Source organism: Chelonia mydas, chromosome 1 (assembly GCF_015237465.2).
Source record: "Chelonia mydas isolate rCheMyd1 chromosome 1, rCheMyd1.pri.v2, whole genome shotgun sequence".
Taxonomy (NCBI): Eukaryota; Metazoa; Chordata; order Testudines; family Cheloniidae; genus Chelonia; species Chelonia mydas.
In genome coordinates this window covers 147791267-147819134 of record NC_057849.1, presented here as the reverse complement: position 1 = coordinate 147819134, position 27868 = coordinate 147791267, and the positions used below count along the sequence as shown (strand labels likewise).

At 40.2% G+C, this 27868-nt stretch overlaps 1 protein-coding gene across 1 annotated transcript in view; it reads left to right on the top strand.

Moving 5' to 3' along the window:
* Positions 1 to 27868, top strand: part of CFAP47 (cilia and flagella associated protein 47) — a 642446-nt gene that overhangs the window by 612011 nt on the left and 2567 nt on the right. The window contains exons 61-63 of the mRNA XM_037902107.2: positions 607 to 778; positions 3095 to 3256; positions 12692 to 12860. Of these exons, the coding sequence (XP_037758035.1) occupies positions 607 to 778; positions 3095 to 3256; positions 12692 to 12860 (503 nt within the window). The remainder of the gene's footprint in view (positions 1 to 606; positions 779 to 3094; positions 3257 to 12691; positions 12861 to 27868) is intronic.

Below are 27868 nucleotides of genomic sequence, written 5' to 3'. Positions count from 1 at the left end.
CAAAGACAGGCTGCTGTTTTTACTGGCTCTAATACTTGCTTCAGGATGTTCAGATGGTTAATCTTACATCATTGCTTCATGGCTCTTTTAATAGGTTCTACAGTGGTTGAGAGAAAACAGGCTGCGAGTGACATCTTTGCTTTTTCAGTACAGCAACTGTTTCTCTGGTTGGCAGCCAGCACTAACACTGATGTTCCAAATGAGGGATTTTTGGATAGTACCCTAGTGGCTTTAGCAGCAAACAGCATCATGCTCTTCTAACTTACTTTTGTCTCATGAATTAGAAATACCCCTCTTGCCTGTGAAAGTGGTAACCAGCGCATTGATCATCAGAGCAGAAGTATAAGCATTAAGCTTCTCCTGAGTGATTTTCCCTTTTTTTCCTCTCTCTTTTTGTCTGAGATTCTCCACCCCACCAATGGAAAGTAGTGAAATTCCCTGTTCAACCAGAAGGCAGATGTCTCCACTTTTACATACCTATCTGTTTCTTAATTGGTATATGTCATGCCCAGTACCAAAACACATCTTTACAATTATAATCCTGTTAAAAAGAATGCTTGCATTTAGAACATTCACAAATTGATTTTCTGTGCTTGTTTCATTTAGGTTTTTCTACAACAGATGAATTTCTGTATGAAATTCAATATGAATCTAATAAAGTTAAATCTCAGCTAGAGTCTTCAGTTGCTATAAATCTGGTAAAAAAAGATCGGGATGCAGAGTCTGGGATTATAACACTGACCTTCAATATCGTATTTGCACCTAACAAACCAATGAGGTAAGTCTCTGTTCCTGAACCTCTAAAGAATCCATATCTGCTATGAGACTTACTGGCAGTAGTGGGCGCAATATATTCCTTTGTCTTTCCATTCCTGCCCATATGTCCCTCTCTCTGCTCTGCCTCTCTCTGTTTTTCTTCTAACAACAAATATTTGGGGTATACTTGCCCTTTTCCATTGTGATGCTTTGATATTAAAGCTGCCAGTGGTTCATCTTAGATGAGGTTTGGGAAGGTTCTGTGAAGTTGTTACTGTGGTTATGTGTGTATCATTGTACTAAGTAGAGTGGAGCATTGGCAATGGTATAGCCCCAGCAACATCAACTAAGAACTTACACCAATATCAAAATCCAAGTCTCATGGCATCCAGAGGAGCCAGGAGAGACCACCTCTCTTGGAAAAGTGTCCCTATGTGTTTGTGTATTATTTTTTAACATTTGTTTTAGGACTGTCAAGCGATTAAAAAAATTAATCACAATTAATCACACTGTTAATTATAGAATACCATTTATTTAAATATTTTTGGATTTTTTCTACATTTTCATATATATTGATTTCAATTACAACACAGTGTACAGTGCTCACTTTATATTTATTTTTGATTACAAGTATTTGCACAGTAAAAAACAAAAGAAATAGTATTTCAATTCACCTAATACAAGTACTGTAGTGCAATCTCTTTATCATGAAAGTTGAACTTACAAATGTAGAATTATGTATAAAAAATAACTGCATTCAAAAATAAAACAATGTAAAGCTTTAGCGCCTATATGTCCACTCAGTCGTACTTCTTGTTCAGCCAATCACTCAGACAAACAAGTTTGTTTACATTTAGGGGAGATAATGCTGCATGCTTCTTGTTTACAGTGTCACCTGAAAGTGCACTTTGTATTCTGTGTTGTAACTGAAATCAATATATATGAAAATGTAGAAAAACATCCAAAAATATTTAATAGATTTCAATTGGTATTCTTTTATTGTTTAACCATGTGATTAAAACTGCTATTAATCACAATTTATTTTTCAAAAAATTTTGAGTTAATCGCGTTAGTTAACTGTGATTAATTGACAGCCCTAATTTGTTTTAATTGGGGTGAATCTGGAGCCCTGTGACAAAGGGAAATCCAAGAAACCATTTGTATCTACCTGTTCCTTGGTGGCCATACCTAGTGTAGGGTGCAGGACTCTGCAGTACCCGCTCACCCCGGAATCCTGACCCCAACACTTGCTAACATACCCTATTCCATCCACAGTCCCCACAACTCACCCCTCCACTCCTCAATATGCCCCACTTGCCCCAACCCCTCAGAGTCCATAGCCCTCAACATTCCCTGCTCACCCCATAGCCCACCAGCAACTCACACCCAGCCCCTCACTCCCTGACCCAGGACCTTTCTGGCCACTTATCAACACCCCCATCCCCCAGCTCAGTGTTCTGCTCCTGGATTAGGGTGGTTCCTCTCGATCCTAGCCGTCCAGCAGCTCCATTTGCTCCTATCACCTTTTCCCACATTCACACGGCACAGACCAAATTAGAGCAATGAGTGGCGTTGCAAACTGGTGCCTATCACGAAGGCAGGGTGGCCAGGCCAAACCTGAGTCATGCTGCAACCTCGTGTGCCAACTTGCAATGTCACTCACTCAAATTTACCCCAGTTACCCTTCCATCTGACGGAGGGGCACAAAGGCCAAATGTGAGTGAATGCCATTGTGACCCTGTGCTCCAGGTGAAATGCCGTGCTCCAGCTGGTTGGGTACCCATAATCTTGTAGGCCCTGATGGGACTGAACCATTTTCACTGTTCTAGCTAGCCACTGCAGGGAGCCTAGGTGCCTAGCTCAAGGATTTGTGAATTCCACTGGCTGGCTAGGCACCCAAAAGTTAAGCATTGTGACACTCAGTGTTGTGACTCTGCATTTAAAGTCCCTCTGTGGATTGGGGCCCATATTCTTGTCACACGAGTGTAAATCTGGGGTAACTCCATTGCAATATATGGAGTCATACCATATAAGTAAAAGAATCACGCCTCACAGCCGCACCAATTGTTTTGCCTCTGCATTAGGTCATTTCTTCGTAAAACTAACATACAGCAAACAAGATGGGCTGTTTAGCTGACATTCCATTCCAAAGTAAGACTGATAATATGGTATACAGCATAAAAAAATTACATTCCAATTTAGAGCCAACTGAATTTTCATTATGATACACTGCAATTTTGCAGAAACACAGGCTTACTTTGCACTTTGGACATTGATTTATTGACCTTATATTTCATTATGCCTTCCTTGTAATGATATTTTTAACTTAATTTTGAAGGAATTCAGCAACATTGGTGATACGGTGCACTACAGGTGGTGTCTGGAAGTTTCCAATACTGTTACTTGCCACTGAGCCAGAAGTAGACGATGTCATCAATATTGAAGCAGCCGGCTTAAACAAAGAATCAGTGATTGGCTTTCGGCTTACAAGTCAGACAAGGTAATGCTCTCAAAGATAAAGCATATATCCAGGTTTTGAGGATGGGATTCATGCTCAGAAGAGAAATACATCAAACAGGATGGGTTTGGACAAGAGGAGCAGAGTGAAAGGGGTGAATCTTGTGACATCAGTCACCATCCATTACCTCCAGTGCCCCTGTATGCAAGTGATGCAGTACACAAGTGCTGTCCTGAAGGTGTGATAGTGGAAGTTGAGGCATTCTACAACCCTGGGGTAGGTTGCTGACTCTGAAAGATAATCATGTGTGGGCTTGTTCCATGAGTTAGGATTTCTCCAGGGTTTGGCCCTAAAATGCTTATGTGCATTAGAACGTATAGGGGTAAAATTTGCACGATACACCACTAAGGCATTTACAGAATAAAGATAGAACTGTGACCAAATATCTTTACTAAGATGCAGCTGTTTTAAAAAGCTGTATTATTTCCCTCAATTTGCACTGTTTGCGTTCCTTTTGGTTTTGTTATGTAAACAGTCAATAGCCCAATTCTAATATACTTTTTAATCTGATAAAGGAAATGAACTTTGACAATGATTTTTTTCATCTACAGCAACATTTTTCATAATGGTACACATATAGTGATGTCTCCTTATTAGTCCTGCAGAAAATTATCAGTAGTCATCTGGTTTTAAAGTAATTAATTTCTGTGTGTTTATTACAATTGTATAACAGTATAGTATTAAAACACATATTAGTCCCTAATACGGCAAGAAGGTGATATTCAACTATATGGCTCCCCTATGAATAATTTAAAGCTACTGGGAAAAAATGAGCTTGAAGCAAAAGTATGAGGCTTACCATTTAAATCAATATGTGAATGTTTTTGAGGTTGCTTTTTTCCCTTTTTAATTTGCTTTTTTTATTGCATGTCTAGTAAGTGTACTCAGTACACTGGCAGATAAGCAGATAGTTAACATATATAACAAATTTGTCATTGTAAGATCCCCAACAGAAAAAGATGTCCTTGGCCCTTATTGATTTTTTTTAAAGAGCTTATTTCCAAGAGCAGTACATCTGAGATGGACAGTTGTTCCAGCTTTTAGATGGCTGTCAGTGGTGATGATTCCTCAAGACACTGCAAAAGCCTTCTATCACAAAGCTCAGGTTATCAGCTGCAGGAGAATAGGTTGTTTTGGGAACAAAAGTGAAGCAATTGCTCTGGCAATGTTATAATCTGCTGGTAGGTGTATGATAGTAGTGAAGAGACCTAATGTTCTTGAAAAAGGTATAATAAAGTCTGAATCATTACAGTTATATAAATGAAGGTGCCATGATGCAATGCAGACTCTTTCCCTGTCAGAGAAACTATAATCGTGTTTAAAATGGAAAAGGATACCCGCCTCCACACCCCCATGTTCAGTGAATGTTCCCAGTACTGTACTGCAAGCTATGTCAGAAATTGTTTTGCAAACCTCCAGCTTTGGGGGGGGGGTTCCCAATACCTACCCACAAAAGAAAAAGAGGAGTTTATAATTTAGGAATAAAAAAAAAAGTGTCCAACTAAAATTTAGAATATAGCAAGTTTCTTATTCAATATAAAATTAAAAAACACTCAAGAAACTTATATGCTACAGATGTAATTTAATGCTTGTATAACTCAAATGACTTAGGTTTAAAAAACATAAAATATAAGAAAAGGAATTAAAAATTTTGTTTGAAAATCTTTCAGACCTTAACAGAGGAAATCACCCAGTGACTTAATTAGAGTTTTGCCTGAATTAGGATTTGCTAGCCCCAGCCCATGAAGTAAACATTTTTAGTATCTTTTTAAAATCAAAAAGCTTCTCTTAGGACCAGATTTTGTCACCCTTACTAACATTGACTAGTACCTTACTACATAAGTAGTACCACAGTGTTCAGTGGAATTACTCATGTAGTAAAATACTACTCATCATGAGTAAGGGAATCACATTGTATGTCGAAGAAAATAGGGCTTCTGATGGAGTAAGGCACTACTCAGTATGAGGAAGGGAGGATAAATCTGGCAACCACAAGGCAATAAATTCAGAATTTAAGTGGATCTGTTCAACTTGTTCGGGCTCAAATATATACACTTCTTAAAAGATGAAAATCCCACGCAATATCGCCCAAAGATAAGTGTGTATAATATGTTCAGTTAGTACTGAAGTGGGTAAGTGATTTTCCAACTGTGGAAAAGAGGTAGAGTTGAATTTAGGGTAAAACTGGGAGATAGAGCTGGCTGAAATGTCAGATTTCTGGTTCATTTTGTTTTGACTCACAACATGATGATTTTTTTTCAAAATTTCATGACTGCTGAGTGGGCAGCTGGCCTGGGAGTCTGGAAACCCTGGGATCCCACCCGGGGGCAGTGCACATACTAGGGCTGCCCTGGAACAACAGACCCTGGTTCCACAGCAAGGAAACTAGAACTCCTGACATTGTGGGCTTTGCCCTGCTGTCCCTGGCCTCAGAGCAGTCCAAATGGCATTACACTCCGCCTCAGTGACTCCTGGAGCTTCAGGAGAGGTAGGGAGGCAGAGCGCCAGGGCTTTCTGCTTCAGCAGCACTTCAGGAAAGCTTCCGTCACTTTCAAGCAGCCCAGGAACCATCATTCCAATTTTCCTGATGGAAAATCCAAATTTTTCAGCAATACTGAAATTTTCTCAGAGAAAATCTTGGTTTTATAAAAAGGGCATTTTTTGACAGAATATCATTTCAGCAAGAAAATGTTCTACGAGCTCTCCTGGGAAAGGATTCCTTAATGAGCAGGAAAGTAGGACAGGACTGGATGTCGCAGAGTTAGCTATATGAATCTAATTCTCAGAGCTTTGCATGATTGTAGGTTCAAGCTGCTTCTTACTTTACCTGTCAGTTCACCCACCCACCCCTGTTATGCAGCGTTAATTTGTTATAAAGGAGTTTCTTGGTCACAAAGGTTAATTTCAATTCTGCCTAAAGAATGGTACACAGGACATTTTGTCTTTATGTTTGTGTCTGTAATTTGTTTCTAATTTTAAAAACTATACATTTGTCAAAGCTTTTAACACCTCTGAAGGAAAAAATGAAGCCTGTTTTACATTGCCACCTTTGAAAAAATAATTCTGACTCTAAACTGCTGTATTTTAGTAGAATTAGCAGCATGCCAGAATTATTTAATTATGTATGCTGCAAGCAAATTCATTTATTAAGTGTTCTCTCTCTCTCTCTCTCTCTCTCTGTGTATATATATATAAACACAAAAATGAGTTCTGGATTTTGATGTCATTCAATCTAATCATAGAATATCAGGGCTGGATGGGACCTCAGGAGGTCATCTAGTCCAACTCCCTGCTCAAAGCAGGACCAATCCCCAACTAAATCATCCCAGCCACGGCTTTCTCAAGCCTGACCTTAAAAACGGCTAAGGAAGGAGATTCCACCACCTCCCAACGGAACACATTCCAGTGCTTCATCACCCTCCTAGTGAAAAAGTTTTTCCTAATATCCAACCTAAACCTCCCCCACTGCAACTTCAGACCATTACTCCTCGTTCTGTCATGTGCTACCACTGAGAACAGTCTAGATCCATCCTCTTTGGAACCCCCTTTCAGGTAGTTGAAAGCAGCTATCAAATCCCCCCTCATTCTTCTCTTCTGCAGACTAAACAATCCCAGTTGCCTCAGCCTCTCCTCATAAGTCATGTGTTCCTGTCTCCTAATCATTTGTTGCCTTCTGCTGGATGCTTTCCAATTTTTTCACATCCTTCTTGTAGTGTGGGGCCCAAAACTGAACACAGTACTCCAGATGAGGTCTCACCAATGTTGAATAGAGGGGAACGATCACGCCCCTCGATCTGCTGGCAATGCCCCTATTTATACAGTCCAAAATGCCATTAGTCTTCTTGGCAACAAGGGCACACTGTTGACTCATATCCAGCTTCTCATCCACTGTAACCCCTAGGTCCTTTTCTGCAGAACTGCTGCCGAGCCATTCGGTCCCTAGTCTGTAGCGGTGCATGGGATTCTTCCGTTCTAAGTGCAGGATTCTTTAAAATACAGCCAGCTCTCCTGGACTCCTTTCGCCCTCATGACAATTCTATGAAATTCTCCCAACAATCCAGAGATGTAATTAGAATATTTTAACTTGGTATCTCTCATGTAGTGTAGTTATAAAGGACAAATAGTGACTGAGCTCTTAATTTTTCTTGAGGCTGTAGTTGACACAGTGTAAATATCGATACTGGAACATTAAAAGCAGGGTCACCAAAAAAAGTTCCAAGCTTCAAGCTGTGTTAGTCTGGATCTGTAAAAGCAGCAAAGAGTCCTGTGGCACCTTATAGACTAACAGACGTACTGGAGCATGAGCTTTCGTGGGTGAATATCCACTTCGTTGGATGCATGTGACGTCCACATGCATTCGACGAAGTGGGTATTCACCCACTAAATCTCATGTTCCAATACGTCTATTACTCTATAAGGTGCCACAGGACTCTTTGCCGCTTTTACAAAAAAAGTTTATAATCATATATTTTTTAGTAATGTGGTGTTTAGCATATTTAAAATGTCAGTTCGTAAAGGAGTTGGAATAGGAGGAAGTAACTCACCAGTTTGCATATCTAGCTATCCTTACAAAGAAAAATAAAAAGGAAATCTTACTTTAGCAAAGAAGGTGTGAAAAATCCCAGATCTGCTTCTATTTTCATAACATGGAGGCACCAAAGTCCTTTCCTCCCCTGACTCAGGTACTTCACCATGTAACCAGGCTTCTGTCACTCTGCTTTTAGAGTTTTAAAGATTCTATATTTCCAAGGGTGCAGGGTCATCAGTGAAGTTAAAATCTCTTTTGGTGTCTAAGGCACATGCCATAGAGTGATTGATTAAACCTAAGTTGCTTTCAGACAGGTACAAAATGTAATCGATGATAAATGATGGAGACGTTATTATTCTCTAATGTCATCATTTTGTTGAAAAGTGCCCATCATCTAACTTGTGCTTTTCAAATAAAACTTAGCTTTGTAGAATTTTATAATAGCTAATAAAGCTTCTGAGAAATGTGAATTTGGTAGTCTATTAGACCTCTGTTCAGAGTACCCATCAGTCACAATGTCATTATGAGCTTTACTTGCAGTAATTCAACAATTGTTGAAACTACACCGTAGCATTCACAAATTGCAAGCACTATTTTCCCGTGGAGTTAAATGTCTTTAAATTAGTAATATAGGTTACTCTTCTCTTACTCGAAAAAAAAGAATATTTGGAGCATAACTCCTATGACTTTCCCTGAAGACTTGGGTTTTCAAACACAGCTTTCAGCCCCTGTAAATTATGAGGAGAAACCTGCTGTAAATCAAAGGGCAGCAATCAATATGGAATGCATCTCCTAAACTGAAGTGAGAAAGCGTTACCTTACTGACAGGTTTAAGGAAGACTAGTGTAAATTTCATTGATATTTTGCAAAGGCCATAATATAATGAAGACTATGTTATACATTCAGGGCTGTAAAACAGATCGGGTGGGCCTAAAAAAGATTTTTATAGACATTGCAGAAGGATCTTTTCTTTCTTTGTATCTAGAACATAGATTTCTAGAATTCATTAAAACATCTAGGTTTAGCAATATCCAACATCAAGAATGATTTGAATACAAATTAGCATAAACTGCTACTTACAGAATAATCTAAGGAGTAAACCAAAAGGTGAAAAATGCACAATAAAAACTGGATCTCACTCTTGCTGGTACCATGGATTTATTTTCTAGTTGCTATTCCGTATTTGTTAAGAAGGGTGTTAACATTGGCTTGGTCATTAATATCCAACCTTGATTACTGTAGCCTGTGACCGTAATTATAAAACTCAAAGGCTGGAAGATACATTTACATCTCTTTGTTCATAACGGGTTCTGACCTTGCACAGAAATCTACAAGCTGTCTTATGTCGACCTAACTGTATAGTGTAGACCAGCCCTTAGTCTCTGCTGGCCTGGGAAGTGGGAGGATGGTACTGAACCTGGGGCTCTTCTATGGTAACATGTTTCACTAATAACAGAGCTGCTGGGCAAGTCCATCTTAAAATATTTAACATAGTAGCTATGTTAAAGTTGATTATTAGTTATATTGTAGGCCTTTGAGGGAAAGGATTGTGTCTTTTCATGTCCTAAGTTAGTTGCCTGGCACAGTTTTGGGTACTATAAAATCAACAACTATTTGCTTCTTTATAACTTATTAGAAGAAAAATACTATGTTCATTACCAAGAAAATCATTCACAAACTTTCTCATGAAAGGAGAACTATTCTTCAACAGCAGCATAATATAGCCCAACGTAAATTCTACATGGATTCCTTAACATGGAGCATGCCAGCAAATGTGGGACATTTCCACAGAGGAAGGATCCACCATAAAATATTAAGTAGCTGAATTATGAATGAGAGATTTTCTTTTTAAAAGCTAGTTATGCAAGTCAAAGTTGTTCCTGGGAATGAGAACCCATGAGTACACCGAGGTTGACAACGTCTCAAAGAAGAATTGTTCATCGACTGTTTCTTCAGTTTCACAAACTAAGATGTAGTCTCCTTAATCATGGCACTTATAGTACTGTACTACGGGGGATAGAAGGAAGAGGAGACAATAATGATATTCCCATTCTCCAGTTGTGTAATTGTTTCCTCTTCCTTCTTTAGCTATTCATAGGTAAGCCAATTTTTATTTAGAAAAAAGCCAAAAGCTATTTTATGTTTTATCCCTCTTTCTCCCCTCTCTTCACGTGTTATTTTTTTCACTTTGCCCCTGGGCATAGAATACATTCCCTTTGTGGTCTGCCAGACACCACCATCGCTTCACTTAAATCCCATCTTAATGCTCTCACTTTCCCAGAGATAGTTGTGGGAGAAATGGAATATGGGACATCAAGACTGGCATATTTGGAAGAATGGACAGGGCAGGGGCAGCCAGTGTGATAAGAGACTAGTTCAGGTAAGGGTGGGGAATGTTTATGCAGCACCTTAAAGGCTAGTTCAGGTAGGGTGGGGAATGTTTATGCAGCACCTTAAAGGCAAGGACAACAAATTTAAATTTCCTGATGGAAAAACAACATGAGAACAGCCACACTGGGTCAGACCAATGGTCCATCTAGCTCAGCATCCTGTCTTCCAACAGTGGCCAATGACAGATGCTTCAGAGGGAATGAACAGACCAGGCAATCATCAAAAGGGAGCCAGCAAAGGTGGAAGATGCTATGAGACTGAAGGACACCAAAATGTTTACAGCCACAGTTGGGATGGACTGGAGGAGGCGATGAGGTTGTCATCGAAACCTGTATCTGGAGGAGGAGGAGATAGCAGTAATCAAGGTACAGAAGAAAGCTGTGGCTGTCATGACATAGGAAGGGTCAGATCTTTTAAGCATTGTGGAAGAAGAAACTGCAAGATTTGGACACAAACAGGATGGAAGAAGAGAAGGAGGAGCAGATGATGACCCCCCAGGTTATGAGCCTAGATGACAGGGAGGATAGTGAAGTTGTCATCAGTAACAAAAAGGAAGGAAGGAGAATTTTTGGGTGGGAAAAAGGAATCAAATTTCTACTATGTTAACACCAAGTTAATGATGAGATGTCCCTAAAGAGATGTGAGAGAGAGTCTGCAATTTGGAACTGGAGAGAGGGAAACTATTACTTGTCTTTTGTACTGCCCAACCATTATCCTTGTTGAAAATCAGACAGGATTTCCACAAGAGTGTCTGTACTATCCTGAAACTTGTTAGACACCAAATCCAACAATAGCTGTAATAGAAAAAAAATCTCTCATATAAAGCCCCATCGCCATACTGTCAGTGGAATAAGACTCACTCTATCCAGGCATTGTTTATTTAACAAAATTTTTAAAATGCTGGATTTAACGTATAAAACATTTGTGTACAAAAGTATGGAAGTAATTTGGGAAGGGGAGATAGGAAGGAGCAATTTTTCTCTGTCTTCCTTTCAAGGCACTTAGGATCCCTTCCCTCTTTAACAATATCTGAACAGGTGGGAAGTTGCTTCACAGAAAACATGGAAAGCCTTGATCCCTACCCTCCAGTTTGTAGGAACAGAATTGTATAATTGTACTATAAGAATGAAGGTATCAATGTATGTCTTGATTTCATTCTACCAGCCACCCCATTTTGAATAGCAGAAAGGAATGACCCTCTGGAACTATGAGAGATTCTGTTTCCCATGCATCACAAATTAGGCCCTTTTAGTTTTTGTTTTAAGGTTTAGTTAGTAAGAGATAGGATCTTATATCGTGTCTGTGTTAAGCAGACTAGAGGAATGTTGAAGGCCTGGGCCCCAATGTGAAGTGTTTTGGTTATAAGATGTAGTAAGCTTTAATTTACAGCGTCATTTCCCTTGATATAAAATACTGCTGTTTCTATTCTTAAAGGTCTCTGTGAAAGACTGTTTGTGTGAATGAGGAATGTATGCATCTGGAAAAGATAAGGTGTGAAGGCCATTGTTATAGCCAGATGGTCAAGGAAGGAGTGAGGAGACTTAACAACATCAGAGAACCGTCAATGTACATCCATAATGAAGGAAGGGCAGATTGATGACCCTGAGATGGAGGCTGGCACCCTGAAAGACAAGACAATTGATTAAATCAAAACCAGGACAGGATGACCCTCTCAGAGATGTTTTGGAATGTTAACATCAAAAGATACATCAATTAAGGAGTAACCGGTCACAAACTGACACAGCAAAATCCATAGACTTCAACAGAGAAAAAAGACTACAAGAACAGGGTACTTGGCCATGGGACTTTGGGTTCATCTTGTCACACTCCAGGACCATCAGATCGCGACCAACAGAGCCCTGCTTCCCTCTGCGACCAATCTGGCTGGCCACTAGATAGTTACCAGTGCAGAGTCTGGATCAATAAACATCAACTGGTGTGTGTGTGTGTGATTAAAAAGCATATGCTCACTGTTGTATTCTCAATAAATGCGGCGTGCTGCCTTCTCCCCTATAAAGATCCCATGTGCTTCTTATAAGTATAACAAGTGTACACACTAAATTTTACTTATTAAACAAGGTACTCTTGTGGTCTTCATAGGGCATTGCTTTTGATAAAATGGGTTGATTGAAATCCTGCTTGCCATTCACGCAACTCCAACTGAAATCAGTGGGAGTTTTACATAAGTCAGCCAAGCAGCTTTTGCTCCAACATGGTAAACTATTGTTACTGGTACCTGGTAAAATGGGTTATTTTCTTATTACTAGGTTGAGCTGTCTTTACATATCAGTTGTGTTTCCTTTTTCATTAAAGGGGCAACAGTCCCATTATTATTCAGTATGCATCCCATAAGCTATCAAGTATCATGACTCACAGCTGCATGGTAGCATTCATGTATATTTCCATGTCTACTGCAACAGGATACCTGCTATTTTTAAAATAGAATTGCATAATGGTCATATGTAAGAGGCACAATATACTTTTACACTCTTCTTTAGGTATCCAGAACCATTCACTGCATACTTCCTGCCAGGCAGCGACCCAGACTTTGTTGTATTGCCTCAAGCTGGGGAACTTCTTCCACTTGACACTGTTGGAACCCGTATAACTGTTGGATTCAAGCCAAGTATGTACAGCAAGAAGCATAAAGCAACTTTAGTAATTCAGGTGAGTCCTCTAAGAGCGTGTGTTAACAGTGGGCTTGCTGCATTATATTAATTGACCAAAGAAGTTTCTTTGTGAAGAAGTTGTTTTAAAACAAGTCTGGCTCTATTACTAAAGTTACTACTAGGGTCGCCAAATTTCTGATTGCAGAAAACCAAACATCCTTGGCCCCACCCCTTCTCCAAGGCCCTGCCCCCACCCATTCCATCCTCCCTCCCTCCCTCCCTCATTTTCACTGGGCTGGGGTAAGGTGTTGGGGTGCGGAAGGAGATGAGGGCTCTGGCTGGGGGTCGGGCTTTGGGTGGGGCCAGGGATGAAGGGTGTGGAGTGAGGAGGGGGCTCCAGGCTGGGGCCGAAGGGTTTGGAGTGTGGGAGGGGGCTTTAGGCTGGGGCAGGGGGTGAGGGGACTCAGGGCTGGGGCGTGGGAGAGAGGTGAGGGCTCCGGCTGGGGTTGTGTGCTCTGGGATGGGGCCAGGGGTTTGTGGTTCAGAAGGGGCTCTAGGCCACGGTTGAGGGGTTTGGGGTACAGGAGAGGGCTCCGGGCTGGGGCAGCGGGTTGGGGTGCAGGAGGGGTTGCAGAGAGCAGGCTCTGGAAGGGAGTTAGGGTGCGGGAGGGGGCTCAGGGATGGGGTGTGGAAGGGGATGAGGGTTCTGGCTGAGGGTACGGGCTCTGGAGTGGGGCCAGGGATGGGGGGTGCAGCAGGGGACTCTGGGATGGAGCAGGGGGTTGAGGTGCAGCAGGAGGTTCAGGGTGCAGGCTCTGAGCGGCACTTATCTTAGGCGGCTCCTGGAAGCAGCCAGCATGTCCCTGCGCCCCCTAGGCAGAGGCTGGGCCAGGCAGCTCTACACGCTGCCCGTGCCCACATGCCCCACCCGGCCAATGGAAGCTATGGAGCCGGTGTGCAAGGCAGGGTCAGTGCACGAAGCCTCTCTGGCCGCCCCTCTGCCTAGGGGCCAGACATGCCAGCTGCTTGCAGGAGCCACACAGAGCCAGGGCCGGCAGAGAGTCTGCCTTACCCCACTGCACTGCCGACTGGACTTTTAATGGCCCGGTCAACAGTGCTGACCGGCGCCACCAGGGTCCCTTTTCCACTGGGCATTCTGGCCAAAAACCAGGCACCTGGGAACCCTATAGTTACCACTGTTAGAGAAATGACAAACATAAATCTAGAAAATTAACTTGTGGAAGCTTTATAAAATGGTTTCGATTTTAGCTGCTTTGCATTTGTGCTGTCTTCGTAGTAACATTCCTAGAAGTCCATTCCGATCTAGATCCACCTACCCCAACCTCACTCAGGTGACAAATTTCTTTGCTCATGCAGTCTAACAGCACATCAAAAGGAAGAGTCATCAGAAAGAAAGCAAATGATCAAGTTAATTTTTAAACTAGGTGAAAGCATGTGCTGTCATACAAGTGTAACATGTAAATTGTAAAAAAACTGAAAATGGTTGAGAACTTGAAAATTGGATGATTGAACCTGGTGATATTCTAAACAAAAAGAGTTCACAACCATGCTTCTCGCTGTTTCCATTACTTCACAATGACTCAGACAGAAGTGACAATCTTGGTATTTTATTATATAGATAGAGGGTGTGTGAGCAAGGGATAAAAAGGGCCCAAGTTTATGTATTCATACATAGAAGCAAGCATCTGAAGGTTTCTCCTCTTCCCAGAAATGGTTTTGAAACTCCTTACCAAATGCTGGCACTACTAGGCTACTAAATCACAAACTAATTAAACAGTTCTATAGCTAGAAAATAAGATGCTTAAAACAAAACAAACTGAGAGGCAAATTGCTGGATAAAAAATGTATGATATATTGGCTAAGATAATTACTACAGTTCACCTTAATTTAATCTTTCTTTCTGAGACAACTTGGAAAATGTTGAATAAAAATATGAAATCCAGGAAAGGTCCTAAATCCGTTATCCTAGTTTCCTTTTACCTGATTAGAGGTTTGATTCACTCATTCCTTTCACGTAAACAGAGTGGTGAGATTTCTCTCTCTTGTTCTTTTGTAAAGAGAAAAGAATTTTGACTGAATTCTAGATTCTTTTATATTTAATAAGGTTTAAATAATGTTAATGTTATGTGATACAAAGTGACAGAGGTCAGAAAATTCAAATATAATGTCAGAACTCAATGCTTAACTCACATTTTTAGTCATTTTTGCATTAAAAAGCGCCAGGCCAAATCCATCTTTGGTTTAACTTCTTTCACTGCAGTGGAGTTACACCAGGGATGAATTTGGCTCTTAATATTAGCTTCCTAACCCACCAGTCTCCTTTCCAAAAGTTCCTTATTTGGAACCCTGATTTTATACATGATCTCCACATGATCAGTCTACTTTGTAACCAACTGTGGAGGGCATGCATGAATGGCTAATTACTACTATTCTTTGGCTAATTACTTTTTTTTTAAGTGCATTAAAGAGAGTTAAAAATGTATCTCTTACTTTTTACTTCAAAAATATGAGTGATAACTACTTTAAATAAAATTCCACAGTGATCCACTGACAATTTTAACACCCTCTAAATTACCAAAGCAAACCCTCTAACATCTTTACATAGCTCATTAAGGTCCCACTCTTTTGTAGTACGATCCACACAGGTGGACTGTAACCCTTGGAGCCCGGTGTAGGGGTCTGCTCACACAGATCAGGTTACAGGATCAGGACCTAAAGGTCCACCCAGCTTGGTGAGCTCAACAAGTGTGTTGAGGGCTATTAATGCTTACAGGCTCAAGCATTTTCGGGCCTAGTTTTGCACCACTGAAATCAATGAGCTCTCTGACTTTTATGATCTGTCTGTACAGCGTCTAGTACAATGGACCCCTGCCTAATTTGGCCTTTAAGCATCAGGATATAGATGTTAAAATATGGAGGTGCTGGCGGCAACTCTGTAGATAAGGTTAAATTCCATTTTGCACCTGAAGATGGGATTCAGTCATTTTGATTTATAGGAAAAATACAGTGTATTGTTCTCAAACCTACAGCACTTACTCTTTGAGTACAGAAATATTTTTGAGATTTTACAAGTAAATCTCTGAATTAGTTCATGAAGTTAAAATTAATTAACAACTGGGTCCTTAACAGCCTGCTTCAGGCTCTTCTTTGTCCCAAACCATCTTAACACAGACTCAAATTTCCCATACAGTTAAAGTTAAGGCTGCGAGTCTGTCACGGAGTTACCATGACTTTCCGTGACTTCTGCAGTGGCTGGTGCTGGCTCAGGGGCTGCCTGAGCCGGGCAGCCCCTGGGCCAGCAGCAGCAGTTTGGTTGTGTGGGATGGGGCTCAGGGCTCGGGGCAGGGGGTTGAGGGTGCGGGGGTGCTTACTTTGGGGTGGGGGGCTCCCTGGCTCTCACTGGCATGGGCCTGCAGCTCTTCCTAGGCGGAGGAGCCAGAGGGCTCCACGCACTGCATGTGCGTGCAGGTCGTGCCCCCGCAGGTCCCATTGGCTGCAGCTCCCGGCCAATGGGAGCTGCGCAGCCAGCACTTGTGGCAGGAGCAACGTGCGGAGCCCCCTGGCTTCTCTGTCACCTAGGAGCTGCAGGGACACGCGGAGCCAGGTAGGGTTTCTTGTTTAGAATTAGTGTTGATGTTTTAAATAATTTGTTAAAATGAAGGAAATTCCGTGATGAAAATCTACATTCAGATGTACAGTCCGTATAGTGACCTGTCGTGACACCATGAGGAGAAATAAAATATGAAGAAAAGTGTTTTTAAAAGTCAGTTTAATCTAATTTGGGACCAATGCCATAATTGCAATCATCTGCTTATTGCAGGGCACCGTGACAGAGCAGCGTTAAGGTTGTTTGCATGCCTGAACTGGGTACTTTTTTTTTTTTTTTAAACTTAAAATGTTTTTCAAGTGTACCCTTAACTCTGAATTTCTTGGATTTATAATACTTGGTTTGGGGATAATTGCAACATCCTTGTATTTTTATTTATTTATTTTATATGTACTTTCAGACTTAAATCCATGTTAACTTTTTTTTGTGTCTGGGATTAATTAATAATAGCGAGATCTTTGACACTGACTTCAACGGGAGCAAGTTCAGCATCTACATGACAAGTTCCTTTGCCATTGATAATAATTCCAAAATAAAGCATATTTCTGTGATCCCTATTTCCCTATTAATCAAGCTGCACCTCAACAAAGTAGCATCAAACTTTTTACCGCAATATACACACACACAGAATTTCAAGAATTTGAGCAGTGACTGCCTCAACATTGTCCCACTTCATTTCTCCAAAATTATTTCCTTTATATGTGAACCTGGCCTTGAACTCTTCACCCCTGGACAAAAATGGTCCGGGCCATGTAGTAATTTAAAATAAACTATGATCTTCGAATTGATGAAAGGCTAGCATAGACAAAGTATATTTGCCGGAGTTGCCATTAATTTTAGCTGGATGTATCTGTACATTCAGAATCAGAGAGGTTATTAATGGATTATGGTTATTCTGGTATCCTGTAAATCCTCTTCATCCTGGCTCTAATAAACAGGTCTAACCCCCAGGCTACTGGCTATTCTGGGGTCGGTGTCTCTCTCAAGCTCCTTGCTTGGAGCTGTTGCATTGTGTATAAATAATTAAATATTCACTGGGACAGAGAGAGAGAGAGAGAAAACTGACTCTCTAGCCCAATAGATGTAGGTTACCCAGATTCAAGTCCCTGGACTGACTGAGGCAGATAGGAGACTTGAAGCTGAGCCTCCAGCAGCTCTGGTGAGTGCCCTAACCACTGCATATTGGCTAGTCAAGGACACCCACAGGACCTGAGAAACTTTCCTGTAAAGAAAGTTTTGGTTTTGATACATTCACATTTAAAAAAAAAAAATGGTTTGTTGAAAAATTCCTAACAAGCTCAAGGCAGCAGCTCTCATGTTCACTTGTGGCTGGTTTTGCCACTTTGGGTATGTCTACAGTGCAATTAAAAATCTGAAGCTGGCACATGCCAGCTGCCTTGGGCTTGCAGGACTCAGGCTGCAGGACAGTTTAACTACAGTGTAGACTTCCGGGCTTGGGCTGCAAGCAAAGTCCTAGAGCCCAGGCTCCAGCCTCAGCCCAGAAGTCTAAACTGCAGTTAAACAGCCTGCAGTCCCATGAGTCCGAGTCAGCTGGAAAAAGGCCAGCAAGCAGTGTCTAATTGCAGCGTTAGATGTATATACCTGTGCTACCTAGATGTACTCTGGACAGGGTTAAGCAGCAAGGGGTATGTCGATTCTGCAATCATGAGGTGTGACGGCAGCATGTGTAGACCTACCCCTGCTAGCTTTGATCAAGCTAGCTTGCTAAAAGTAGCCGTTTTGCAACGGTAACACAGTCTAGCCTCCCCAGTGTCCCCAGTACTGTTTCTTTCAGGACTGTGGGCATGGACTCGAGCAGCTAGCCTGTCCCACCATGGCTACACTACTACTTTTAGCACGCTAGCTTGGGTTCGCCTACATATGCTGCAGTGCACTTCCCAAGTGCAGTTTCGACAGACCCGTAGAGAGAGAGAGAGAGAGAGAGAGAGAGTGTGTGTGTGTGTGTGTGTGTGTGTGTGTGTGTGCGTGCGTACGTACACACACACCCCACCCCCTTCGGGGAAATAGCTATGAGTGTAGTGAACTAATATTTGTGTCATATCTAGTTACATAAACCTCTCTTGCATAGATTTTTTTCCTAGTCTGATACATTGACTTTCGGTGTGGTTTTGGACTATTTTTAGAAAGAGTGAGGAAATGCCTTCTACGTTCATTCTTTTTCAGTATCACCTCCATTGTGATGCTACTGTAGTCGAGGATTACTGCATCTTCACTGTAAAACTCCCCTGTTTTTGTGGGTGTATAGTCAGACTCTTAACCCTAACTTTTTTTTTATTAAATTCTATAACTAGTTGACTAGCAAGACTGCTATATTTTGTGCGCTTCAATGAGCTGTGATAATTAGGCTGTAAAGCAGCAGAGATGACAGTATAAGCTCATGCTTTATTTTATGGTGGCCATTACAACTGTATTGCAAAATGAAATGGAAGGTTGGAGGGGAGAGAGAGAAATCCTATAGTCATCTTTTTCTCATTTGCTGAAGACATTAAAGCCAAGCTTTGTACACGCAAATTTGTTGTTTTAGCTGCCCTGCTGAGAAACTCAATCCAGAGCAAGTTATTAGTGTAAGAGATTCAGGCTTGTCTTTACTAGAGTTTAGCATGTACGTTGTATTAACAACAATATACTGAAATAATGAAACTTCATTGACTTGTTGTGCAAATCAGGTCCTTAGTCTTAAAGGATGCAAAAAATCTAAAGAAAATTACTGGTTATTTGTTTCATTTACTTGTAGCAAGATACTAACTGCTTGCTGAAGCACTGAAAAAGTCTTTAACTTTCATTTCCACATTGTTAATCTGAAGTGCTGTTTGGAGTAAAATATATTAAAACAGTGCTTTAAGAGCGACTAGGAATTTTTTTAAAAAATCAGTAAAACTGATGTGGAAAATATGGGCTTTTATACTGTTCTGTAGATCAAAGAATGAAGAGGGAAAAAAAGACAGATAACAACATGCCCAGTGAAAAAACCAATCATGGTTGCTTCAGTAGCCCTGAAAGAGAACTTCTTAATCAAATTCAGCTAGAAATGAGAAATACACTGACATAGTCCATAAAGAATATTTTAAATAATTGCTCCACTGTGAATCTTCAATACATCTAGGAGCTTTTATAAACAAGATAGTTCTTATTAGAAACCTTGGTGGACCTGCCCTAATGGAAATTTACCAAAGAGAATTGGGTTTTTTCCATGAGCATCAGCAGAAATGTTGGAGAATTTGACAGTTCTCGATTTGTTAGGTTTAAACAGTTCAGAGCCAGATTCTGGCCACACTGTGGCTGCTCTGTGTCAGCTGCAAAGCCATCTTAGCATTGTACCAACCGGATGCCCTCAGTGTAGGGAAATCATAGCTCATGTAGGCAACATGGCTGGAGCGTCCTTGTACACTGGCAGTCCTTGGCTGCCAGAATGGCTTTGTGAGGTATTTCTACATTGCACTTGTAAACCTGTGTCTGTGGGACCCAAGCATGTGGGATCAGTATTGTGAAGCCTGTGCTTGAGGGACCATACTGCATTGTACACCTGGGTTTACAATTGCTGGACCCAGGTCGTACAGCCATGTGAACGCGTCCATACGGTACTACTCAGACCTTCTGATTCAGGTCTGCGGCTTGAGCTGTGTGCACACAGTAAAGTGACAGGGCTTGGACACAACTCACAGCAGAACTTGGCCTATGACCCATCCCCTCTAGGATGGTCCTTCAACCCAGGTGCTGAGGTGCTTGCTGCCACTAATCAGGTTGATTTGTGCATGCACAGAAGGGGGGCTTGGACTTAAAGCTGAGTCAGATCCTGGGCTTCGTGTGCAGTGCAGACATACCCATGGAGGGCAGTTGCTGCCCAGCACAAGTTAAGGCAGCCACGGGGTGTGTAAAGCTGGCATACAGCTACTTTTGCTCTCCTCTCTCTCAGCCACGCCCTGCTCTGTGCCAAGCTTAGCTAGAGATCCAAAGGCTTGTTTTGGAATTCATGGATGAGTACATCAGAGATATTCTAAAATAGAGGCCAAATGAAATAAACCTTGGATGATAAAATGTATGTCAGTGTAAACCAGATTGCAGGTACTGTTATCAAACTCTCAAGAATTCAGGCTTCTGTACTGTTATTCCTGCATAATCACTAGCTTAGCCTGTGAAAGATAGCACATCAAAGCCATTAGTCATGCCATGCTGGAAATGGATGATGCAACGTGGAAGTCATGGTGACCAGGTGGGGCTCTGCAACAATGGTAGTTCACCTGGTGTAAAATTCCTGCCATTAACCAAGGATTGAAGTAAATATTTCGTACTGTGAAATGATGTGTTTAAAAGGGAGGCCCCTTCCTTTGATGCAGAATTTGCAGAAGGGGCAACTGCTGTTACTTCTAAGACTGCCAATTATACAGTGTAACTACCATCATCATTTGTTTAGTATTGTACAGCAAACAACACACTATTTACTCATTATGAATACTCATTATGATCATCATGACACCTGCAGATTGGCCCACGCTGCCAAATTCAGATCCAAAGCTGAATGGTTAAACACATTGAAGCTCTGGATCCTTGATCAGACTTGTTTCAGTGAGAGAGACTTGAGCGTGGAATGTTTGGGGAGTGAGGTTCAGACAAAGCATTTTTTTTATTAAGTCTCAATTTATCTTACAGTATTCGATTTATTCTTTGTTAGTGAAGGAATATCTGAAATTTGTTAGGTTCTTCAACCAGGAAAATATGTAAAGGCGTTGATATTGTGGTGTGGAAGAGAGACACTGCTTCTTTGACCTTGAAAGGTTTGCGCCATATAATCCTACATCCCTTACTTGCACACGTATTCCCATTGACTTGTATAAAAGCCCATATTTTCCACATCAGTTTTACTGATTTTAAAAAATTCCTAGTTTGTGTGCACAGACATGCATTTTGAAAGAGAAAAATCACAGTTTCATGTTAGCTAGCTGCTCAAAAACATATGTATATGCATTGTTCTCAGTACCTAGGTGCTTTTCCTTCCACATTGGTCAGTTACCATAATTTAGCAGATTTCATATTAATTTAGAATAGTATAAAAACAAAATCAGTGTCTATTTTGATCAGTGGCTTATTCCAAGACCTTTCTTCCTCCCTTTGTGCATACCAGCTGGGATGTTTGTATGCTCAGGTACCCATTCCCACACTTAGATACTTTTCTTCACGTACTGACATTTTCCACCACAGTTTAGTAGTTTGTGACAGGTTTTTAACTGCAAGTCATACACATACAGTACTGTACATTAGTAAAGGACATTATATGGTATATCTACTGTAACAATTAATTCTGTTTTTAGGACAAAAGTCAGCTCTCCATTGCAATGGTGTAAATCCAGAGTAATTCCTCTGACTTTTAATGGAGTCACTCTGCCAATTCTACCTCACCGAGAGATTTCTACCTGTATCAGAGTAAGCTCTATATCATAGTAAGGGCCAGCATCTAGTCCATTTTCATTAATCTAATTTCAGCACTTCATAGTAACACCAGATTTTAAATATTACACTGTGTGTGTATGAATCTCCTCCTCAAAAGTTCTCATCCCCACCTCACACATATATACCCTCATATTTAAAAAACAGAATGGGACAGGTTATGTGCTGTTGTGGGGAGTTCAGATGTTAACTTTCTATAAAAAGAAAATTGGAGTCATTAATAGGATTTGTAAATTTGTCGTTCCTGTTGTCTGCCTATGTTTAAAACTGTCACTTTTCTTCATGCTTTTCACAGAATCTGAGGGAAGGGGGAAATACTTAAATTGCAGTGTGGCCATGTCTGCAGCACTTTCAACTGCCTGGCTGAGCTTTTCCATTAAGTAATTAGTATTCTTCCAAATTTCTAGACTGAGCTTTTCCCTCCTTGATTTCAGGCTATAACTGCTTGTGCTACTTATCCAGTTCGTTTGAAGTTTACCTTTCATTAATGTTAATATTGGGTGAAAATGTTGATTTGTCCTTAGTCCTGGTAAGATCAAAATAAAAACATCAAGTTTTTAATCCACCTGATTTTGAGTCATATGGCAAGGTATTAAGTGTGTTTGAGCTTATTCCTGTTCTCAGATTTGTGGCTTGTGCTGTCACAGATCTTCAAAAATCTACTGCTGGATTCTGACTTGCTGCATTTTACCCACATCATAGCACAGCATGAACATCCAAAGTAGACATTATACTACAGGACCCTCAGGTGTGAGAGTTTACTTAAGCCCAGTTGCTTTCTACTCTATGAACAGGGCTAAAAATAATTCTGGAAATACAGGAAAGCTACATCATCAAATTGCTCTTGATAGGACAATAAGTTGCTCCTGCAAGGGTTCGTTGATTAAAAACATGCCATCTTTCAACTCTTATCATAAATTTGCAAAGCTCATAAAAATCTATTTGATAGCTTAGTAGCTGTATGGATCTACAGTATGGAATAAGTCTACTTATAGGCCTGTTATTTAATAAATCCAAAGTTTGGTAAGAACCTCACAGAACCCAAGAAACATTCTCAGCCATGATGAACTTACAATTTCAGAAGTCAAAGAAAAAAATTGGGGAAAAGGGCAGCAATATATGAGCAAAGTGACATTAGGCTCGCGGTGGTTCTAGAATTTGTTTTTCTTGTGTTTTTAAAATAAGATACACCTCTCCTCCATGCCTTCTTTCCTGCTGACCTTTCTCCTCATTGCTACCTAAAGAGTTTCACTATCAACATCCATCCCACCCCCACAAAAGGCTGAGTGTCTGATAACAGAAAAACACGCAGCCAATCAAAATAGTTCAGCTACTCCAGTAAACAGTTCCAAACTTCAGGTGGTGCTGTAGTCAAAACTGACATATTGATATGCACGGTGTCCCATGAAAACGGCAAGCAGTAAAAGGTCATAGTGCTTCAAACCATGTAATCAAATGTAATAAAGATAATATGGAGCAGACAATACAAACATTGCATTGACCACAGGCTTTTTAAAAAGATACCCTTCTCATTACTAGACAATTATTATTTTCAGGAACACATTCCTTTGTATCTATAATACAATACCCTAGTCTAATCCATGTGCTTTCTTAAGAATTCCATTAGGGACTCTCAATGTCAGTGTTCCATTTTCTATACAGTCTATTCATCATAATACTAAGTAAAGAGAGAAGGTGCAAGTTTCTGTGTTTGGAAATACGTACCTGACACAGTAACTTTTACACCTGAGTCAATGGAACCATGTGTGCAAGTAAGGGATGTAGGATTATATGGCGCAAACCTTTCAAGGTCAAAGAAGCAGTGTCTCTCTTCCGCACCACAATATCAACACCTTTACATATTTTCCTGGTTGAAGAACCTAACAAGTTTCAGATATTCCTTCACTAACAAAGAATAAATCGAATACTGTAAGATAAATTGAGACTTAATAAAAAAAATGCTTTGTCTGAACCTCACTCCCCAAACATTCCACGCTCAAGTCTCTCTCACTGAAACGAGTCTGATCAAGGATCCAGAGCTTCAGTGTGGTTAACCATTCAGATTTGGGTCTGAATTTGGCAGCGTGGGCCAATCTGCAGGGGTCATGATGATCAGAATATTCATAATGAGTAAAACTGTAGTAAATAGTGTGTTGTTTGCTGTACAATACTAAACAAATGATGATGGTAGTTACACTGTATAATTGGCAGTCTTAGAAGTAACAGCAGTTGCCCCTTCTGCAAATTCTGCATCAAAGGAAGGGGCCTCCCTTTTAAGCACATCATTTCACAGTACGAAATATTTACTTCAATCCTTGGTTAATGGCAGGAATTTTACACCAGATGAACTACCATTGTTGCAGATTATAAATTAGCTACAACTAAAGGGACACTTCATCATGACAGTCCATTAAGAAAGGAATTGGGTTTGGTCACCTTATAATTCATAATCCTAAATCATAATTTTTTAAATTCATGATGGACTACAGCAATCTTTAAAGAATACTTAGCCTCAGTACATTACAGTAGATCCATCCCAAATCCCTCTTCAGATCATAAATTTCTTCCCATCTTAAATAAGAGGAGGAAACTCAGAATGAACATGATTCAATGGTATTTTATTGACTTCAAGTCTACTATAGCCAAGTAACTGCCATTTCGTTAACAATGCACATTAGTAGAGAGCACTGGTGAAAAGGCAGCACAATGGATGATGTCCTTCATTACAAATACAGCAGAAATGAACATAAACACGCATATGTAGTGATCAAATATCAAAAAACACAAGGCAATAGAGTTTATGTTTAAAACCTTCTGAGTAATATAACTGATTGCTGACAGAACCCGCCAGCTTGACTTAAATCCCTGCCCAAAACCATATAAGAATACTACAGATTGTAAAATTACATCACATATGGGTTTTATGAGCAGGAATGATTTCTTAGCAACCCTATACCTCAGTGTAAATTTTAGTTGCTCCAGCCTATCCGATCTTTTCTCTGGCCTTGAAGTGTTCAATGAATCATGCACACAATGAGTATGATCCTGAGGTTAAATTTTCTTCAAACTAAACTGTTAATCTGACATAATGAAGAAAGATAAACCATTTCACCTTCTGCCAGAGTTAATAAGGCAATTAGCTAACCACAGAGGAAAATTTATGTTTAAAAATGACAGTTATCTTTGGACATAACGTCCTGGTGCTGGCTTTGTCAGCAACTGCTCTTGACTGCATTCATCTTCTCAGAAAATGAAGGCAGGTCCATCAATGTAGAGTATTAGATTAGGATAAGGATTAACTAATCAGTTTGTTATACATAACACCACAATATGAAATTAGATTTTGATTCAGATTTTAGAGGCATGGTAATGAGCGTTTTTAAAAAAAATTATACGTGCATGATGAAAGATCTAATAAGATCTTATGCTTTATTTTGGTGTTTGTATATCTCAGAAATATCATGGCTTTTGCAGAGTAATTCTGTTTGGCATAGGTAATTAATTTAACACGTCATGTAAAGTCAAGAGTGCTAATTTTAAAGTCAACCGTTTTCAAAAAATATTCCCTGTAAATGGAAAGGTGTTCTGATATTAAAGACTCAGCAGGAGAGGAACAACTTCTGTTGGTGAGAAAGACATGCTTTTGAGCATAGATAAAACACATTCACATTTTAACCTTCTTGTTTAATTTTGGAGATTAGTTTCATAAAAAGGAGCATTAACATTAAATATTTTATATTATAGTAGCATCTAGAAGTCACAACCGGGTTGAGGTGTACAACCATATTATAAATGACAGCTCCTGCCCCAAAAAGCATACAATCGAATGCCCGGGAACCTGTGCACACGAGTTGTCTGTGATATGAACACAAGCAAATGATTGCAAGTCACATCTAATATATACTTTAGCAGTGGCAGGATAGCAGTTAATGTCATGGGGAAGCATTATTGCATTGACTCTAGAGCTAAAAATTATTGATGTTTGAAATCTGTTATGAACAGCAAGCCATCAGACTGATGATAAACTAGAAATAGATAAGTATCTTTTTGGGTGACCCACCTCCCACATCCCTCTAATTGTCTTCATATGTATCGACTCTTGTAGTGGAAATTAGAGATGGAGAAGACCCACTAGTCCTTTTAGTTTATTTTGTAGTGCTTTATCCAGGCCATATTCATTCAATAATTATAGAAATTAACATTGCATACTCTGGGAATGTTTGATCACATATGTATTGGATAATCCATGTTTGTCTGAGGGTTTTATTTATATTTTGGGTCAACACTGAGGCTGGGGAATCCTACTCGGATCTAAGGCGAGAAAGCATGCCCAATCCTGGAGCACAGACATTATACAGCTGTCCAAAGACCTCCAACAACGCCCATGATAGGAAGACTGACTAGGCTACACAGCTGATGAAGCAGGCTGTCCTACAAGCAGCATAGTGTAGTGGAATCTGCATAAAACTGGGAGTAACACTTGAGTTCTAAGTCAGATTCTGACACTGAGTTCCTTAGGGAATTCAGTCTACCTAATCCTCAGTTTGCCCATCTGCAACTGAGGGATAAGACTATTTATAATTATCTTGACAGAATTCAATTTTTATTTTTTAATAATTTCAGTGGGGGATATTGATATTTATTTTTAAAGATCCCCCCCCCATTTTTAATGTTCACAGTTCCATGAAATTACAAGTTTTAAGCATTTTTTTGATTGATTTGAATGTTCAGTTGTGGGAAATTAAGGGAGGTGTCAGACAATTAAAGACAGCAGACAGATTCAAAAAAGTTAAAACTTTAAAACACAAATTGTCAGCATCACCTCTAAATACACAAAATACATATTCTTAAATCAAAAGATCATAAAAGATATTCCCTCCCCCACGTTATCCTTAAATCAAAGTCTAGTAAGTTCTCAAGCAGCATTTTTCTTAGCTTGCCACTCTGTAAATTCTGTTTTTTATCAATGGACATTTCTTTTTTCATTGGTTTGTGTTCGTTGGGTGAAATCAACATTTACAGATAAAAATCTAATCCTTCCAAGCCTATTTATAACATCTAAATGGGGTGGTGAGGATCATTTAATGCTTGTTCAGCACAGTAAATGCATAAAGTACTATATAAATGCTAATTACGTTTAGTAATAAAACCCTTGTTACTGGAAGTGGGAGAGAGGAGAGGAGTCTATATCTTGTTTTTTTCTTTTTTGGGGTGTAGGGGAGAGGGGAGACATCTTAGGATCCCTGGTTATTGCCCCTCTTCCCCCTTTTTCTCCTTACCCCAAAGCAGCTATGTAGATGTTACTGCAGCCATAGATCACAAAGCAGAGAGAAAGGGGGACTATCATCTGCACCGGGCTATTCTTTTAGCCTGGTCCAGAGCCTGGTCATGCTATTCCAACCGCATTAGAAGACCTCACAATTAGCACATTTTGTAGTAATCCAGGCCCGAGTTTAAGGGCAAAAGACAACAGAAACCTATAGATCAATGAATTGACAATTAGTTGCAGAGAAAATAACTGAAAGATACTTACTGCATGGACACACACACACACACACGTACATAATGACAGGAAGGATAGTACTAAAGTGACTCAGAGAGAGGAAATGCCTCTAAAAATTAAGGCACTTTAGGCTCAGATATTGAAGAATTGACTGCAAGATCCTGCCTAGCCTTCCCCCCCCCACACACATATACAGGAAATGACTGCAATCATAATTCTGCCTTGACAATCACAGACAGGTATAGGAGATAAGAGAGCACTGAAGCTTTGACATGCACATAAGAATTAACTAACTACATGATCAGTGTCTATAAGAAGTAATTAAGTACATGATCAATGCTGTTTGAGCATACATATATGGGGTGACAGCGAGAACCATGCTGTCTTAACACACAGAGGCAATACAGGAGATGACTGCTGATTGGACACCAAAATATATACTGCACAACTAGATGATGCCCAGCTGGGTCAC